Below are 18,236 nucleotides of genomic sequence, written 5' to 3'. Positions count from 1 at the left end.
TTGGCAGATGAGTTTTAATGTGGAAAAATGCAAAGTGATGCACCTGGGCAGAAAAAACAAGGAGCATGAGTATATAAACTGTTAGGTATAACATTGGGGAAGAGCGAACAAGAAAAAGACTTAGGGGTACTGATAGACAGGACCCTAAAGCCATCGGCTCAATGCGCAGCGGCGGCAAAGAAAGCTAACAGGATGTTAGGCATGATAAAGAAGGGAATCACGAGTAGATCAAGGGAGGTTATAATGCCGCTTTATAGAGCAATGGTCAGACCACACTTCGAATACTGTGTCCAACACTGGTCTCCATACCTGAAGAAGGATATAACACTGCTGGAGAAGGTGCAGAGGAGAGCGACGAAGCTAGTAGAAGGTATGGAGAACTTGAGCTACAAGGATCGCCTCAGAAAACTGGGATTATTCACCCTTGAGAAGAGAAGACTGAGAGGGGATCTGATAGAGACTTTTAAATTGCTAAAAGGAATCGACAAAATGGAGCAAGCTCACTCACCAGCAGGGGGAAAGGATGGAGAGCAAGAAATAGCTTTATTCACATTGGCGAATGTGACCCAGACTCGGACCAGAGGTCATGGCCTGAAGCTGAGAGGGGACACGGCCAGGACAAATGTCAGAAAGTTCTGCTTCACACAGCAAGTGGTGAACGCCTGGAACTCTCTCCCGAAAGAGATGGTGGAAGAAACTACCATTCTAGGATTTAAGGGAAAATTGAACGCACATCTTCTTGCAAGACACATTGAGGGATACGAGTGACTAATGTATGCGTCAGGGTACGCCTGGCTGAGCCTCCGCGTGTGCGGATCACCGGACTGGATGGACCTCAGGTCTGATCCAGTGCAGGCATTTCTTATGTTCTTATGAAATTTGAATACCTGGATGTTCGGAGGGGAGGTCCTGGGCCTTGGAGGAAATTCAGGAGAATCTGGGCTCCCATTTGGGAGGGATTGTCCCCTAAAGCTTGCAGTTCTTTATTGAACTTTTGACACTGGAGTGCTGGGGGGAGGAGGTTGGGGGGGAGGTTGAGGGGAGGGTTCTGGTGGGGGGAGGGTTGGTTTCAGTGGGTCTTCATGAAGTAATAACGCGAAAGACCCGATTGTTTCAGCATTTCCTCTTGTTAGTGGTTGTTGGTTTGTTGTGACCTATATTTCAGTATCTCAAAAAAAAAAAAAAGTTACCCAACTACATCAGCTCAAAGAAAATATACCCCTTTTTGCTGACAGAATGTAGAAAGGAAAGTACTCTACCAACAACTTTAAAATCTAAAGCATCAGCATCTATGAGACAAACTTGGTTTTTCCTGTTATATAGAAATTTTTTGGACCCCAGTTAGTTTGCAAACATTGGACAGTTCAAAATCTAATAGATGCTGGCACTGTCATTTTGAAGTAGGGACACTGGACCATTTGTTGTTTTATTGTCCCTTAATACTCAATTTTTGGAAGTCTATTTGGGGTAAAATTAATAGGATATTGGAAGCTTCTATCCCAATGTCGTTTGACATTGTATTACACTTCCCCCTCCCCATTCGCTGTTTCGGCACTCGCAATTTCACATAATTGCGATTTTTTTTTGTTTTTTGTAGTCTCACGGCAGTCATTTCCTATTGGCGATCTATATGGGGCAGGAGCGTAGGAAGTTCGCTCCTGCCCCGAAAGCCCACTAGACCACCAGGTAAGGCCAGGATGCCGGGGGGAAGGTGGGGGTGGGTCAGAACCGGACCAGAAGATATTCGTGGTTTTTTTTAAATTCGTGTTCCGGCTCTGCCCCTATCTCCCGCGAATAACGAGGGAGAAGTGTATTTGGAACTCTATTGCAATCTAAGAGTCCTATTGAGGCAAAAAAAAGCCACAACAGACTTCTTTTAATTATGACAGGGGTAGCTATGCAGCTAATAACAAGAAACTGGAAGAATTGGGATAGATTGAACTTTTGGTGGGAAACTTTATATCAATACAATAAATTTGAAAGAATGATTTCTGAACAAATGGGACATAATAAAAAAATTTAAGGAAACATGGGGTCCATTAGCGGAATTTGTTAAAACTGAGTAATCGAATAAGCCTTTAATTCCTAATTGATTTTTTTTATACACATCCAGGGAGGGAGGGGAAAATGTACTTTGTATTATTATATGTTGGGTACAAGTGCTGTTTGATGTATTAATTGGCTATATATTCTTTGCACTTTGTACTTGATTTGAAAATTAATAAAGAATTATAAAACCAAAAATAATAAAATCTAAAGCTAAGAACTTCCTCCTATGACTCTGAGGCTCCTAAGTAACATCTGCATAAATAACCTAACAGATTCTTAACATAACAGAGATTCTTATATACCGCAACGACCTCACGGTTCTGTGCGGTTTACAGATCAAGAAATACTAACAATATAGTAGATCACAGTGAATTAATCATGATATTTACTAAGAGGCATACTATACGTAGATGATTCCTGTTTACAAATTTTAAACAATCAAAAAGATAACTTGGCAGTAATCCATTCAAAGCTTTAAAACATATAGAGCCAAATTACATCATCAGCAACGCAGCAGAGGAACCTCGGGTGATAGAAGGCCGCGAAGCAGCCTGTCTAGATTGTTGCCCACGCTGCCGGTTTGTTATAAGGTATTTATTTTGGTCTCGCGGTTCGGATGGGAGGGAGAGATGAGTTGGGGAGGGGGGGGGGGGAAGTGCTGCTGCTGCCGGCGACTAGGGCTTATTTTGGGGGGTAGGGCTTATATTAAGACCTACCCCGAAAATCATGCTAGGGCTTATTTTCGGGGAAACACGGTAACTCAAAAAATCCATGGCAACCAAAATATCCAGGTTTGGGCCAGGCAGCATGATCTAACCAGGGAGGAGCCTCACTTGCCTGGTTAGCTTGCTTTCAGTAATGAGCCCATAGATTTTTATAAAGGCTCACACTTAAGACATGAGCAAGGAAGATAGTTGAATGTGAACTGAAAGCAGATTTTCCATAATCCTTGGGAAATAACATGACCACAAAAAGCATCCTGGATAAAGAGTGAAATCTTATAAGCTTTTCTCTACTTAGTTAACACTGTCTTAATTTTGTTTGTTTTGATTATGATTTTTATGTTCAAGGGCATAGCTACCATTGAGCAAGCAAGCATGGCAAAGTGCCCAGTGCCACCCAATGGTAGAGGCTGCCTGGCCGGGGGGGGGGGGAGGGAAGGAGAGAGATGCATGCTCAGTGTATCTTTTCCATGGCATCAGTTTACCTCAATCCGCCACTCCTGTAAATACTGAAGCAGGTCATGGCAGTAGCAATGCTGAAAACTGCTCTCTGTCTGGCAGAGCCTTTCCTCTGTCATGACCCACCTCTCTGATGCAGCTTCCAGGGGGCAGAGGAAAGGCTCCACTGGACAGAGATCAGCTTTGACCAGCCACAGCATTTACAGGAGTGGCAGGGTGAGGTAGACATGCTGTGGTGGATACACACCAAACACAAGCTGGTCAATATTTTCAATGCAGAAGAGTAAATAGTGGGGTTCCCAAGGGGTATGTGCTGGGACCACTGCTTTTTAACATATTTATCAATGATCTAGAGATGGGAATAACTAGAGAGATAATTAAATTTGCTGATATAAAGTTGTTAAATCGCAAGAGGATTGTGAAAAATTGCAATAGGACCTTGTGAGACTGGAAGACTGGGTGTCAAAATGGCAGATAATGTTTAATGTGAGCAAATGCAAAGTGATGCATGTGGGAAAGAGGAACCCAAACTATAGCTACATGATGCTGGGTTCTATGTTAGGAGTTACTGCCCAGGAAAAGGATCTAGGTGTCATGGTTGAGGATACTCTGAAATGTGCGGCAGCGGCTAAGAAAACAAAAAGAATATTAGGAATTATCAGGAAAGGAATAGAAAACAAAGATGAAAATGTTATAATGCCCGTGTATTGCTCTATGGTACAGCCGCAATTTGAATACTATGTGCAATTCTGGTCGCTGTATCTCAATTAAAAAAAAAAAAGATATAGTGGAATTAGAAAAGGTACAGAGAAGGGCAACAAAATGATAAAAAGTTTGGAATAACTCCCCTATGAGGAGAGGCTAAAGCGGCTAGGGCTCTTCAGCTTGGAGAACAGACAGCTCAGGGGTGTTACAATAGAGGTCTATAAAATACTGAGTGGAGTGGAAAAGGTAAGATGTGAATCACTTGTTCACTCTTTCCAAAATACTAGGACTAGGGGGCATGCGATGAAGCCACTAAATAGAAGATTTAAAACAAACCGGAGAAAATATTTCTTCACACAACATGTAAGTAAACTCTGGAATTCGTTGCCGGCGAATGTGGTGAAATCAGTTAGCTTAGCAGGGTTTAAAAAAGGTTTGGATAATTTCCTAAAAGAGAAGTCCATAGGCCTATGAGATGACTTGGATTCTTCATAAAATCTGTTTTATTACTTCGGATTTAAGTCGGCCACTGTTGGAAACAGGATACTGGGTTTGATGGACCTTCGGTCTGTCCCAGTATGGCAATTCTTATAAGAAAAAAGTGTAAGAGACACTAGGACCAAAGCAACATTCAGACAACAAAAGGAAGAAAAAAGTATTTTACTGGAATAATTAAATTGTAATACATCAGTTTTTGGAAATGTGCATCCCCCCCTCCACTCCTCTGGATGCAATCGTTTTATTGATAGACCCCGTCTCAATTATTCCACCTAAAGCTCATTCAGTTCTAGCTATACCACTGCTTATGTTATTTGTAATTCACCTTGTATATTCTATCCTTTCACTAAACAGAGTATACGTTTAAATTTAATTAAGCAGCAAAGTTTTATAGCCAAGACAAATCCCTAGCAAAGTGGGCAGGGATAACTGGGCCAACTGAACGGACTAGCTAATCTTTTCTGCAATCATGTATTGCTCTACAGCACAGTTACTTACCGTAACGGGTGTTATCCAGGGACAGCAGACAGATATTCTCGCAACCCACCCACCTCCCCGTGGTTGGCTTCTTTGCTAGCTATCTGAACTGAGGACACGCATGCCCTAGGCAGGGCGGGAGGGGCATGCGCGGGCCAATCGCAAGCCTGAAGGTCTTCGAGCAAGTCTGCTTGCGAAAACATCCACTAGGAGGCTCCGTCTGTGACGTCACCCACATGTAGAGAATATGCTGCCTGCTTGTCCTGGGATAATGTAGGCTACTAAATCTAGTGCACCCTCTTCAGGAAAGGGAGCGTCCCCAGAACACATTGATACAGTTAACATCCTGCCACATTTTGGAGTCCAGTAAATTACTTTCTGATATAGACAAAGCCCATTCGTTGCACCAGAAATACAGTATTATCCTAAAACGATGCCTGCTAAATCAATTTTATTAAACATTAAAATATCAAAACAAACTTTCCAATATCTGTTTTCTGTGTGTATATAAGTGAAATTGTATATATAAGTGAAATTTAGCTTTAGAGCAGAAGTGGCTCATGGTATCTGCCTTCCTTTCCCTCCTTCTACACAGTGCATCCCAGGACTTCTGGTTTTAAATCTACCACTCTGAGGTAAAGGAACTAGGACTAGCTCATTAACTATACAGGTCCTTTATTGAGGATAGCAGGACAGACAATCTTTCCACACTGAAATTAGAATAACTTACTTGGAGGCTCAACTGAGATTTTGTGGATGCGCTGGCAGGCTGAAAAGTACATAAAAAAATATATTGCATGATGGCAGAAAAAAAATCATGCTTTTTGGGGGGAGGGGGAGAGGAAGGGGGAGCACCAATTCTCACAGACATTCAAGTACATATGGCTCTACTAACCACACTGTATATACCGTATTTTCTCGCATATAACGCGCGCGTTATACGTGGTTTTTACGTACCGCGCATACCCTCGCATGTTATACGCGTGAGCGCGTTGTACAATTTTTTTTTTACATAGTTCCCCCCCCCCCACCGACGTCCGATTCACCCCCCGCAGGACCGCTCGCACCCCCACCCCAAAGGACCGCTCGCACGCACTCCCACCCGCACCCCCACAGCCTCCCGACCCCCCCCCATCATGTAGACGCTCCTAACGGTGTCCTGCTGCTTCCTCTTGGCGGTCCCGACACCAGACACGATCGGGGCAAGAGGGAGCTCAAGCCCTCTTGCCCCAGCCAACCGCGGCACCCCCGACACGATCGGGGCAAAAGGGAGCTCAAGCCCTCTTGCCCCGCCGACTCCCCAACCATATCGGGCCAGGAGGGAGCCCAAGTCCTCCTGGCCCTGGCGATCCCCCCCCCCGCTAGTTGTTCGGGCCAGGAGGGAGCCCAAACCCTCCTGGCCACGGCGACCCCCTACCCCCACTACATTACGGGCAGGAGGGATCCCAGGCCCTCCTGCCCTCAACGCAAACCCCCCTCCCCCCAACGACCGCCCCCCCAAGAACCTACGACCGCTCCCCCCAGCCGACCCGCGACCCCCCTGGCCGACCCCCACGACATCCTCACCCCCCTTCCCCGTACCTTTGTGTAGTTGGCCGGACAGAAGGGAGTCAAACTCGCCTGTCCGGCAGGCAGCCAACAACGGAATGAGGCCGGATTGGCCCATCCGTCCCAAAGCTCCGTCTACTGGTGGGGCCTAAGGCGCCTGGGCCAATCAGAATAGGCCCGGGAGCCTTAGGTCCCACCTGGGGGCGGGGCCTGAGGCACATGGGCCCAACCCGACCATGTGCCCAAGGCCCCGCCCCCAGGAGGGACCTAAGGCTCCCGGGTCTATTCTTATTGGCCCAGGCGCCTTAGGCCCCACCAGTAGGCGGATCTTTGGGACGGATGGGCCAATCCGGCCTCATTCCGTTGTTGGCTGCCTGCCGGACAGGCGGGTTTGGCTCCCTTCTGTCCGGCCAACTACACAAAGGTACGGAGAAGGGGGATGGGGGTGTCATGGGGGTCGGCCAGGGGGGTCGGGGGTCGGCTGGGGGGGCGGTCGGAGGTTCTTGGGGGGGGGGGGCGGTCGTTGGGAGGGGGGTTTGCGTCGAGGGCAGGAGGGCCTGGGATCCCTCCTGCCCGTAATGTAGTGTGGGTAGGGGGTCGCGTGGCCAGGAGGGTTTGGGCTCCCTCCTGGCCCGAACAACTAGCGGGGGGGGGGGGGGGGTCGCCAGGGCCAGGAGGACTTGGGCTCCCTCCTGGCCCCATATTGTCGGGGAGTTGGGGAGTCGGCGGGGTAAGAGGACTTGGGCTCCCTTTTGCCCCGATCGTGTCGGGGAGTCGGGGGGGCAAGAGGGCTTGAGCTCCCTCTTGCCCCGATCGTGTCGGGGGTGCCGCGGTTGGCTGGGGCAAGAGGGCTTGAGCTCCCTCTTGCCCCGATCGTGTCGGGGGTGCCGCAGTTGGCTGGGGCAAGAGGGCTTGAGCTCCCTCTTGCCCCGATCGTGTCGGGTGTGCCGCGGTTGGCTGGGGCAAGAGGGCTTGAGCTCCCTCTTGCCCCGATCGTGTCGGGGGGGGCAAGAGGGCTTGAGCTCCCTCTTGCCCCGATCGTGTCGGGGGTGCCGCGGTTGGCTGGGGCAAGAGGGCTTGAGCTCCCTCTTACCCCGATCGTGTCGGGGGTGCCGTGGTTGGCTGGGGCAAGAGGGCTTGAGCTCCCTCTTGCCCCGATTGTGTCGGGGAGTCGGGACCGCCAAGAGGAAGCAGCAGGACACCGGTAGGAGCTTTTACATGATGGGGGGGGGGGGTCGGGAGCCTGTGGGTGCGAGTGGTTCTTCAGGGTGGGGGTGTGGGTGGGAGTGCGTGCGAGCGGTCCTTCGCGGTGGGGGTGCGAGCTGTCCTGCGGGGGGGGGGGGCGTGAATCGGACGTCGGGGGGGGGCATCAGGCTTTCAGGGTGGGGACAGGACTTCAAGGGGGAGAGGAGAGTCGGGGCGGGCGAAAGGAGAGTCGGGGTGGCCAGAGGAGAGTCGGAGCGGGCGAAAGGAGAGTCGGGAAGCATGCGCGGTATACGGGTGTGCGCGGTATATAAAAATTTCTGTACATAGATTTGTGTTTTTCGCGCGCTATACCCGTGTGCGCGTTTTACACGGGTGCGCGTTATCTACATGAAAATACGGTAAGTGTTCCTTCCTGTACTGGGAGGAGGGATTAGCAGATCACCCTTCTCTCTAGTGGTCAGATGATTTAAAACACTTTTCAATACGAGTTATTTCAATAGCACCAACCAGTCATTTAACTTTAAACTGTTGCTTGGCAAACCTGAGTTTAATGCAAAATAAAGATATGAGGGGAAAAGGACATTTTTATCACTAGGAAAACCAAACAGAAAAAAGTTATGAAATTTTGGTTAACTATCATATTTTTGCTCTATAAAATGCACCTGACCATAAAGATGCACCTACATTAGAGGAGGAAAAGCCAAGAAAAAAAATAAATTCTTAACCAAATGGTGTACCCTGCCACTAGACCCGCCCTGTGCCCTGTCCTCCCCTCCGGTGGTCTAGTGGTAGGCCAGGACAGGGTACAAAGCAGGGCTAATGGCAGGCAAGCATGCCTCCCTCCCACCGATATATTTTTTTAATTTGGCAGGGTAGGCAGGCCCCAGCATCTCCCCCCTCCCCCCGGTATCTATTTTTAAGGTACAACAATTTTTATTGATTTCCAAAATAAAGTACATACATGCACACTGGGCATAGCCCGAAACAAAAACAAGTCCCATACAAAACTGGAACAATAATCAAGTGTACAACAGCATGACCCCCCCACTCCTTCCTGGAGCAGGGAGCAACCTCCAGTATGCAGATGAAACAAAACACAACAGCAAGGTAATGGACCGCTGCCCACTGGATACAGATCATACACACAAACAAAACGAAAGACATAGTGGTGCACTGCTACAGCAAAGCTAATGTGAAAAGAGAAAAACCAACATCACAATTAACCAAACTATAATACTTCCCACCCCAACGCATTACCTTAACAAAAAACTCGGAAAACTACATACTCTTGAGCCTTCCATACCTATTTTTAATTTGGCAGAGCAGGCAGGCCCTGGCCTCCCGCCCCGTACCTTTTTTTAAAAATTCTGGTGCTCTCCCTTGCTGGATGCGGCTGCCTCAGTCTTCTTCTCTTGCGGCAGAGCTCTTGTAGCAGAGTGGCGCACAAGATTGCCTCCCTGGTCCCGTGCTACTTCCTGTGAAAACTGACAGCTGCCATCAGTTCTTGCGGGAAGTGACGTGGGACCAGGCATGCAGCCTTGTGCGCAACTCTGCCACAAGAGAAGAGGACTCAGAGACACCGCGTCCAGCGAGAGAGAGCGTAAGAATTTTTAAAAAAATGTACCGGAGGGGTGGGGTATTCGCTTCATAAGACACACCCTTATCTCCACCCACTTTTTTTTTGGGGGGAAGTGCATCCTATGGAGTGAAAAATATGGTATTTTGCTGATATAAGCCAAGTGTTACTTATTCAGATTTGCTCACAACTGTCCAGTGGTAGGTCAAGGTGAGTTACGTTCAGATATAATAGATATTTCCCTGTACCCTGACAGCTTAAATTAAGTTTCTACCTGAATTAATGGAGGGTTAAGTGACTTGCCCATGATCACAAGAAGAAGCAGTAGCAGCTTCCCTGATCAGCCTGGTGCTCTAACTACTAGTACTCCTCCACTGAAAGACTCACCTGCGTCTTCCGAGGGACAATCTTTTTTATCAAGGGGAATTTGACAATGGAAGCAGGAACCTGATGGAAAAGAACAAAATGGTTCAGCACACTCAGTTCATGAAAATATATTATCTCATCACCCATTTCAAGAATTATGAGTCAATCAAAGGACATTATAAGCTCTGTGGAGCAGGGGGCAACAGGAATCCTGCAGGGTCCGCAGGGATTTCCCTCCACACTTGTGAGGATCCCATGGGGATGGGTCGTTTTTGTCCGGGGATCACCTGGGTATAATACCTTCTTACAGCATCAGGTCCCATGTAACTGCACGTGCTTCCTCTTTTCAGGCCGACAGCAGCGTTTCCTCATTCCTCCATGCTACCAGCAACTGACCCAGAATCCTTCCCTCTGATGTGTTTTGCAACAGAGGAAGGACTTCTTTTTAATGCAATCAGAGGGAAGCCCTCCTGCCAACACAAAACACGTTGAAGGGAAGGCTTCCTGTAACGTGGAGAGGCGAAGGAACGCTGCTGTCGGCCTGAAGAGAAAGGCCAGTAAGACTGCATGGGCTTGGGGTAGATGGGAAGGGAGGGGAAGAAAGAGATGCTGCATGGGCTAGGGCAGGGTCAGCAAGCTGCGGCACTACTCCCATGGCCCCCCCAGACCTACTGAAGTACCTGGGGGTCCAGTGGGGATCTTCTTCGTAGGAGCATGGCTCTTTCGCTCCTGCCTCCTCACTGCTCCCTTCTAAAATGGCTGCCATAACCTTTCGCAGTACTGCAAAAAATGCTGCGAGCACCTGCGAACGTTCGCGGCAGCCATTTTAGAAGGGAGCAGCAAGGAGGCAGGAGCAAGAGAGCCACGCTCTTACCACGAAGATCCCCGCTGGACCACCAGGTACCTCGGTAGGGCCAGGGGGGGTAATTGTAGGGTTGAGTAGATGCCTTTATATTGTGTTTACCAGAAAAGGGAATGCATTTCTGCCTTTATTTCTCCAGTGTTGAAGTACTTCCTGACCCTGGTTGTGGCTGGTGGGGATTTCCAAGCACAGCCAGATGAGTGAGGACCTCCACCATAGGTGGCCAGAACTTCCCTCCACCAAGTATAGCAGGTGCTGGCAGCATCCCTGAGCCACCAAGGTGCCAGCATCTGCGACTCAGGGATGCTGCTGCTGCGGCCTGCCAAGCTTGGCAAAATGGACCCCCCAGCCACTTCAGAGGAAGTCCTCAGCTGACATAGCTTGAGGGTTCTCATCAGCTGGAGAATGAATGAACTACTTCTTTAGTTTATGGTGACAGATTTAATTTCTGTCCCCCGCAATTCTCTACTATGGAGTTCAGACAGTTTATCTTAAAATGTATTTCAGTCTACAGCACTGCATATGACTGGAAACATGTTATAAATGATTAATAGCACAGCCAGACATTTATTTCTTTTACAGATTAAGATTAAAAAAAAAAAAATTCCCAAATTCAATTAAAATCCATCCATGAGGAAAAACCCTGAATTACAATTACAACTGCCAAAATCAAAGTAATAATAAAAAAAGCAAAGCTACCAAAGAAAATGCAGCATCATACCAACAGTCTACCAAAGCTCTGAATTTCACTCCCTTAAGACTGTAAAGCACAAACTAAGGGTAGAATATTACTGTATGTCTAGGCCTTCCCACCTGACCATTTTTAGTGAAAGTACAATAGGACATGCAATGAATATGTGCAAGTCTTAGAGCTGGATCTCAACTGCCCCAGCTAACTCCAACTGCCGCAAGGGAAGGAGTTGTGGCAGGTGTGGGAGATGAACTCCACCCCCCAATAGCCCCTGCGGCGCTCCTGCCTAAGGAAAGATCTCTTCAGGGCAGCTCCACTGTTGTCGGGAGCTGCCCCAGCTAACTCAAACTGTCGACGCTGCCGCAAGGGAAGGAGTTGGGGCAGGCGTGGGAGACGAACTCCGCCCCCCCCTCCCAACGGCCCTTGCGGAACTCCTGCCTAAGAAAAGATCTCTTCAGGCAACGCAGCTCCACTGTTGGAGTTAGCTGTGGCAGCTCCTGACAACTGCCGACGCTGCCAAAAGGGAAGGAGTTGGGGCAGGCGTGGAAGACAAACTCTGCCCCCCAACGGCCCTTGTGGTGCTATGTGCTGTGCCGCCACTCGGCACAGCATCTAAGGCGCAAGCCAAAGGCACGCTCCCTTGTGCAGCAACTGAGGGCAGCAAAAAAAAAATCACTCAAAGACACAAAAACAACAACAATCAGACTTCGTCACGGAAATCTTACTCAGCCTCACTTTAGCCATTGATAGCAGACAAACACTGACACAGGTTTATTCAGCCCATACAAACCACAGATAACAAACAGGACACATCTTCAAACAAGAGCTGCACCTCAGCTCTTGTTTGTACCTGTTGGTACCATTGCATTTATCATTCCTCCTTTGCATTTTGTATCCCAGACATCTATTCAACCCACATCTACACATTCACACCCACAGCCCCACACAAACACTTCTGCTCTCAGTCTCCCCCAACTAATCATGCTACCCACCCGAAACAGCCTCCGATCTTACCTGATCTTATACTTAATATGCTCCCATATCTGGTCCTACGGGACTCTACCCTTTAAATTTGTTCCCCACACCCACCACTTCTACCACCACCAAGTAAGGCCGGACGGTCACCACCCCCACCCCCAATCCGAAACCAGGCCCTTTCCCAATCCAAGTACTCCATGCCACCCATCAGAACATAACTCACTGAGAAAACAATGCCTGCTAAAGAACATCATTACCTCGGAACCCACTCCGGAACGCCTGCTAAAGAACATCACCATCTCGGAACCCACCTCCATCCTGGCCAACCACTCCCTCTCCTGCTCCTACCTCAACATACGCTCCATCAGAAATAAAGCCCAACTAGTGAAAGACTGGCTAACTGAATCTCAACTGGACTTAGTATTCCTAACTGAAACCTGGCTCATCTCTGATAACAACATAATTATCCACAACATCCTACCTAGGGGCTACAAGATCATTCCCCTCTCCAGAAACTTCAAAAGAGGTGGTGGAATAGCAATCATCCTTAAAGATCACTTTAACTTCCAGGTCATTGACTCCAAGTCAACTGAAAACTTAGAAATTCTCAATTGCAACCTCATGAAACATGACCTGACCGCCAACCTGAACACCACTCAGTTCTATATCCCGTCTAACAGATGGAGTAGCGCTAGTGAAGACTTCTCTAAATTCCTCCTACTGAACACTTCCAAAGACAAACACAACCTACTTCTCGGTGACATCAACCTCCACCTAGACACCCCAACAGTCAAAGAATTATTCTCTTTCTTAACCTCCCTGGGATTCTCCATCCCCCTCATGACCCTCACCCACCAGAAAGTCCACCATATAGACCTTATTTCTCTCTCATCCAAAGACCCTCACATCAGCCTAACAGATGTCACCCGGACAGACACCATCTGGTCTGACCACCTAAGGGTCAACTTTAAAATACTATGGAGCAACACCCCCCCCACACACACACATCAATAAAACACAGAAAGGATAACCCAACAACAGTCCTCAGACCCTCCCTCAATCCCACAGAATTCTGGTCCCACTTCAACCTGCTATTCAACCCAAACTCAAAAAGATTTCAACTCCAACTGGATCACCCTCAGCAATCAGATCCTAGACTAAATCACTCCACTAAAGAAAGGCAAACAAAGACGACACCTAATAGACGGATGGTATGACACGGAACTAACCTCACTCAAAAGAAAAGCATGCAAACTTGAAAGAAGGAAGAGGACAAAGCAATATGGAAATCCAAAATCCATGAGTACAAAAGAATCACCAAGGAAAAACGACGTACCTTCTACTCCAACAAAATAGGATCCCCCCAATACCAAAAGTAAAGAACTATTCAGATTGATCAACATGCTACTGGAAATTGATCACCACAAAAGATCCTCCTCCACACAACTACATACCACTGAGAACTTTGCATTTTACTTCAAGTCAAAAGTTCTCAGAATCTCCTTCCAAAACCAACCATCCAGCCCTCCCCCAACAACCACACCCACACTCTCTGATTCGACCCCAGTAGATAGAAGTAGCCACTTTGAATCCCATAACTGGTTCCTATTTCTCAAGCTCTATAATAAATACGCCAAAACCTTCTGCCGCCTAGACAACTGCCCACCCTCCACCATGAGAGCAGCCCCCACCCCCTTCAAGATCATGCTCTATGATATATCTCTGCCACATCCTCATCTCGCCTATTGTAAAGAACACAAGGATCCCATATCAACAACATCCAACTACAGACCAGTAGCCAACATCCCCTTCTTCACCAAACTGATGGATCGCACAACTACTCAGCTCTGAGAAACACGCACTAATACTCCAATTCGAATTTAGCAGCGCATTTGACCTGGTCGACCATGACAACCTACTCAGCAGTCTAGACGCCATAGGTATCTCAGGCCACGTACTTAACTGGTTTAAAGACTTCCTAAAAAAACGATCCTACCAAGTCATCAGCGAGCAAACCTACTCTCAGGCTTGGATCAACCCCTGTGGTGTCCCTCAAGGCTCCCCAATATCCCCCACCCTCTTTAATCTGTACATGGCATCCTTAGGACAGGAACTATCCAAACTGAACCTCCAATCTCACACCTACATGGATGACATCACAATCATTGTCCTCATCTCTGCACTGTCAACCGAAACCAGTCACTTCATCGTATCTATCATCAACCAAGTAGAACAATGGTCAACAAACTCCAAACTAAAATTAAACCCGGAAAAGATCAAAATATTTATGGCCTCCCCGACAAACAAGATAACTGTTATCTACTATCAACCTAAATGGAAGAAACTTCCCAATCAACCCAACCATCAAAATCCTAGGCATTACCCTAGATCAGCAACTGACACGTGAAGCTAATACCAACATCCTAATCAAAAAATGCTTCCACTTACTGTGGAAACTTTGCACGCTAAAACTATTCTTTGATTTCACTTCATTCAGACTGTTGATCCAGTCTCTGGTTCTAAGCACACTGGACTATTGCAACATAATCTACCTAGGATCTCACAAAAAAAAACATCAATAAATTGAGACTTATCCAGAACACAGCCATCCGACTTATCTTTGACCTGAAAAAATCTGACCATATCACCTCATACTACAAGAAATTCTACTGGTTACCTATGAGGCAAGAATAATCTTCAAATTCGGCTGCCTCTGCTTCAAGAATCTTTTCGGCACCACACCCACCTACCTCCTGAAACACCTCACCCTGAAGAACAAACTCTGCTTCTCATGCAGAACACTGCTGTTCTCATTCCCTTCTTTCAAAGGATGCAAATTCAAAAGTTTCCTCAACAGAACACTCTCCTTCCAAGCAGGGATCTGGAACACCACCTTAAGTGACCTTATCCTGAACTCTCTAACATACCACTCTTTCAGAAAATCACTAAAAATCCACCTATTTGACAAATTTACCTGATCCTCCAAATCTGTGCAACACCTACCTCATCTTACACACCTCTTCCTCCTTCCCTATGCCACTTCATCACATAACTGTCTTTCTACCTCTCCCCAATTCTAATTGATGTTACCTCACTGTCCTCACAGCACATCTTGTTGTACACCATCTTGAACTGAAAAGGTATGACGGGATATAAATAAAGCTATTATTATTATTATTATCTCAACTTCTTCCAAAGTCATGGGTCTCATTATCGGGGCCACCTTTTTCATTCCATGGAAGATAGTGCCAAAACGTCAACTTTGGGTTCACGTTGTGGAAAGGATAGTTGCTCAGCCAAGCTAAGAATCATATTTCTAGTACAACTATTTGTGCTGAATGCAAATATACCACTCGGATCATTGGTGCATGCTTGTTGTATCACTGGGGGATCACAAAGTTGAAGAAAAAGCTTGTTGTGGAATGCAAAGGCAAATATTTGACACAACATAGCTCCTGAACAGAAAGCACACTAGGGCTCAAATTTTAGGAAGAGATTATGGCCAGATACTGCCTTAGTAAATTTTTAGGCACTGTGCTTTTCTGAGATAAATCTTTATTAAGATTGATGAAAAAAATGTTATGCAAATTTTTAGCTATATTTAAATGTCATATATCACAACTGTATACCCTCCAATCTCCTTCTTTCTTGCAGCAGCTGAAAGAGCAATTTTTTGGCTACAAAACTCACCAAGCCACATTTTTGACCAGCTATTCCTAATAGCTTAAAATAGGCCTGAAAGTACACCAAGGTTTCAACCTGTGTTTAATGTCAAACTATGTGTGAGATGTATACAAGCACTGGAATAATGAGAAACTGAATTGAAAGTTTGTGGCTAATAACTGCAAATTTTTATCATGATGAAAAATTAATTCCCCCCTTTTACAAAAACGGAGTGCGGTTTTTAGCGTTGGCCGCAGCGGTAACAGCTCAGACGCTGATAGAATTCCTATGAGCGCAAGAGCTGTTACTGCCGGGGCTGGTGCTAAAACCCGCGCTACGCTTTTGTAAAAGAAGGGGTAATGTGATCAAAGAACAGTATGGTTTTGATAAGAGTAACAATGTCAAAGACAAATCGTGCTTCACAATCACTTCAAATGCTGGTCATCATGCAGCTAGCCCAAGTATAATGCCTTGAATTTGTTGTCAATAATGGACAACACAGTTTGTGAATAGCTGTATCGCCTTCCTGTTGAGGTTGGCATTGGAGCGTCAAGACACATAAACTATGTTCCTCTGAAACCACACAGTATCTTTTTTAATGGGCCAATGAAAGGATCAAGCAGGGCTTTGTGGATGCAAAAAGTTAATTAAGGCATCATTGTGTTCTGAGGAGATTTCAGAGATATTTCCAATCCACCAATAATGGTCATGCAAGCAAGCAACATATTGAACAAACTGAAGGTTAACAAGTTGAATAAATAAAGGAGGATTATCAGCTTTAGTGACATCAGCAAAGAAAAATGTTTCATCTCCCGATACAAATTTTTATTTCATCGATTGGCTTAAAACTGGTGATTTCCCGAGTTCCAGCTACTGTATGGCCATTCTCAAACCTGGATCCCTGAATAGGTCTTAATTTGCTCAATGTCTTCCTTTGAGATAAAAATTTGACCCCCCAGTAATATTTTCTTCACAACAGCTAAATAAATTGTTTTGAGTCAATATTTGATTTTCCAGAGGTCACTGCAAGCTGTCATGTGTAGCAAGTTGTTTGATAGCTCCCCCAATACCATCACATGGTGATTTTCCATGGCTAGTATAAAAAAAATTCCATTCAGCAGAAATTCCAAAGTCTTTGTAATGGCAGCAAAGATTAAAACATTTTTTGTAATTTTGGTATTGTGCTGCAGATCCATTACTAAAGTAGTACACATTTTTGATTCCAAGAATAAGTTGGTTCATAACGGCAATTCAACTTTCAAAAAGGCATGAACTGCAACAGTGCCATGCTGCAAGAAGTCACTAATTACACAGACTCAAATTCTGAAGTCCTGAACCAGAATTGAAGTAAAATATAAAGGGGAACACACATGGACTATAAAAAAGAGAACAGAGTTCAAGTGAATGTATCAAACTTGCAAATGAATCACCAACTAAGGGCTCCTTTTATCAAGCCATGCTAGCGGTTTAACGTGCGTAATAGCGCGCGTTAAACCGCTGGCCGCGCTAGCCGCTAATGCCTGCCTTGAGCAGGCGGTAGTTTTTAGGCCAGCGCGGGGGTTAGCGCATGATTAAAAGTCGCACGGCTTGATAAAAGGAGCCCTAAATGTCCATTTTGATGGGCCATTTACAAGAGTATGTGAAAGCAGTGGATGTTGTAACCCGAGTTAGCATGGCAAGCCCAGCAAGCTTAGCTGCACCATGCAATTTCACACCTCAAGCTCATTTGCATATTACACATTAGGATGCCAAAGATGCCCTTTTTTACCACTGCATGATTATTCAAACTTGGGCAATGAACAACAAGTTGAAACTTAATGCCACTAAGACCAAAGCCATTGATTTCCACACCGCACAACCTAACCTCACTCTTTCACCAGGCATCACTTTCAATGGAAAAATCCACCAAGGTACTAGGCTGCATCTTAGACGACACTCTCACAATGGCACCACAAATGTCTAACCTTTGGAAAAAGACCATCTACACCAGGGATCTCAAAGTCCCTCCTTGAGGGCCGCAATCCTGTCAGGTTTTCAGGATTTCCCCAATGAATATGCATTGAAAGCAGTGCATGCACATAGATCTCATGCATATTCATTGGGAAAATCCTGAAAACCCGACTGGATTGCGGCCCTCAAGGCAGGACTTTGAGACCTCTGATCTACACTATGCGTCAACTATGACTCACAAGACCATACTTCCACCCACATCACTTTGCTCTGATTGTTCAGATGATGGTCTGAACTACCCCAACTGGACTATTGCAACTCCGCCTACCTTGGCATCAACATCGCTCTTATCCACAAACTACAACTCATCCAGAACATAGCCGTTAGACTAATCTACAAATTAAAGAAATTTGACTCAATTACAGCCTTCATCAAGCAACTACATTGGCTCCCAATATCAGCCTGAAAAATCTTCAAATCGTATGT

The 18,236-nt window shown here is 46.2% G+C and overlaps 1 protein-coding gene across 8 annotated transcripts in view; it reads right to left on the bottom strand.

Moving 5' to 3' along the window:
* CDCA5 (cell division cycle associated 5) overlaps positions 1 to 18,236 on the bottom strand; it is a 78,504-nt gene that overhangs the window by 58,273 nt on the left and 1,995 nt on the right. For all 8 annotated transcript variants that reach the window (XM_033956445.1, XM_033956446.1, XM_033956444.1 and 5 more), the window contains exons 3-4: positions 9,628 to 9,687; positions 5,641 to 5,679 (exon numbers count right to left, since the gene is read on the bottom strand). In XM_033956445.1, the coding sequence (XP_033812336.1) occupies positions 5,641 to 5,679; positions 9,628 to 9,687 (99 nt within the window). The remainder of the gene's footprint in view (positions 1 to 5,640; positions 5,680 to 9,627; positions 9,688 to 18,236) is intronic.

This window comes from Geotrypetes seraphini, chromosome 8 (assembly GCF_902459505.1).
Source record: "Geotrypetes seraphini chromosome 8, aGeoSer1.1, whole genome shotgun sequence".
NCBI classification, from domain to species: domain Eukaryota; kingdom Metazoa; phylum Chordata; class Amphibia; order Gymnophiona; family Dermophiidae; genus Geotrypetes; species Geotrypetes seraphini.
Note: the sequence above shows the minus strand (reverse complement) of the source record. Positions and strands in the feature narration are given on the sequence as shown.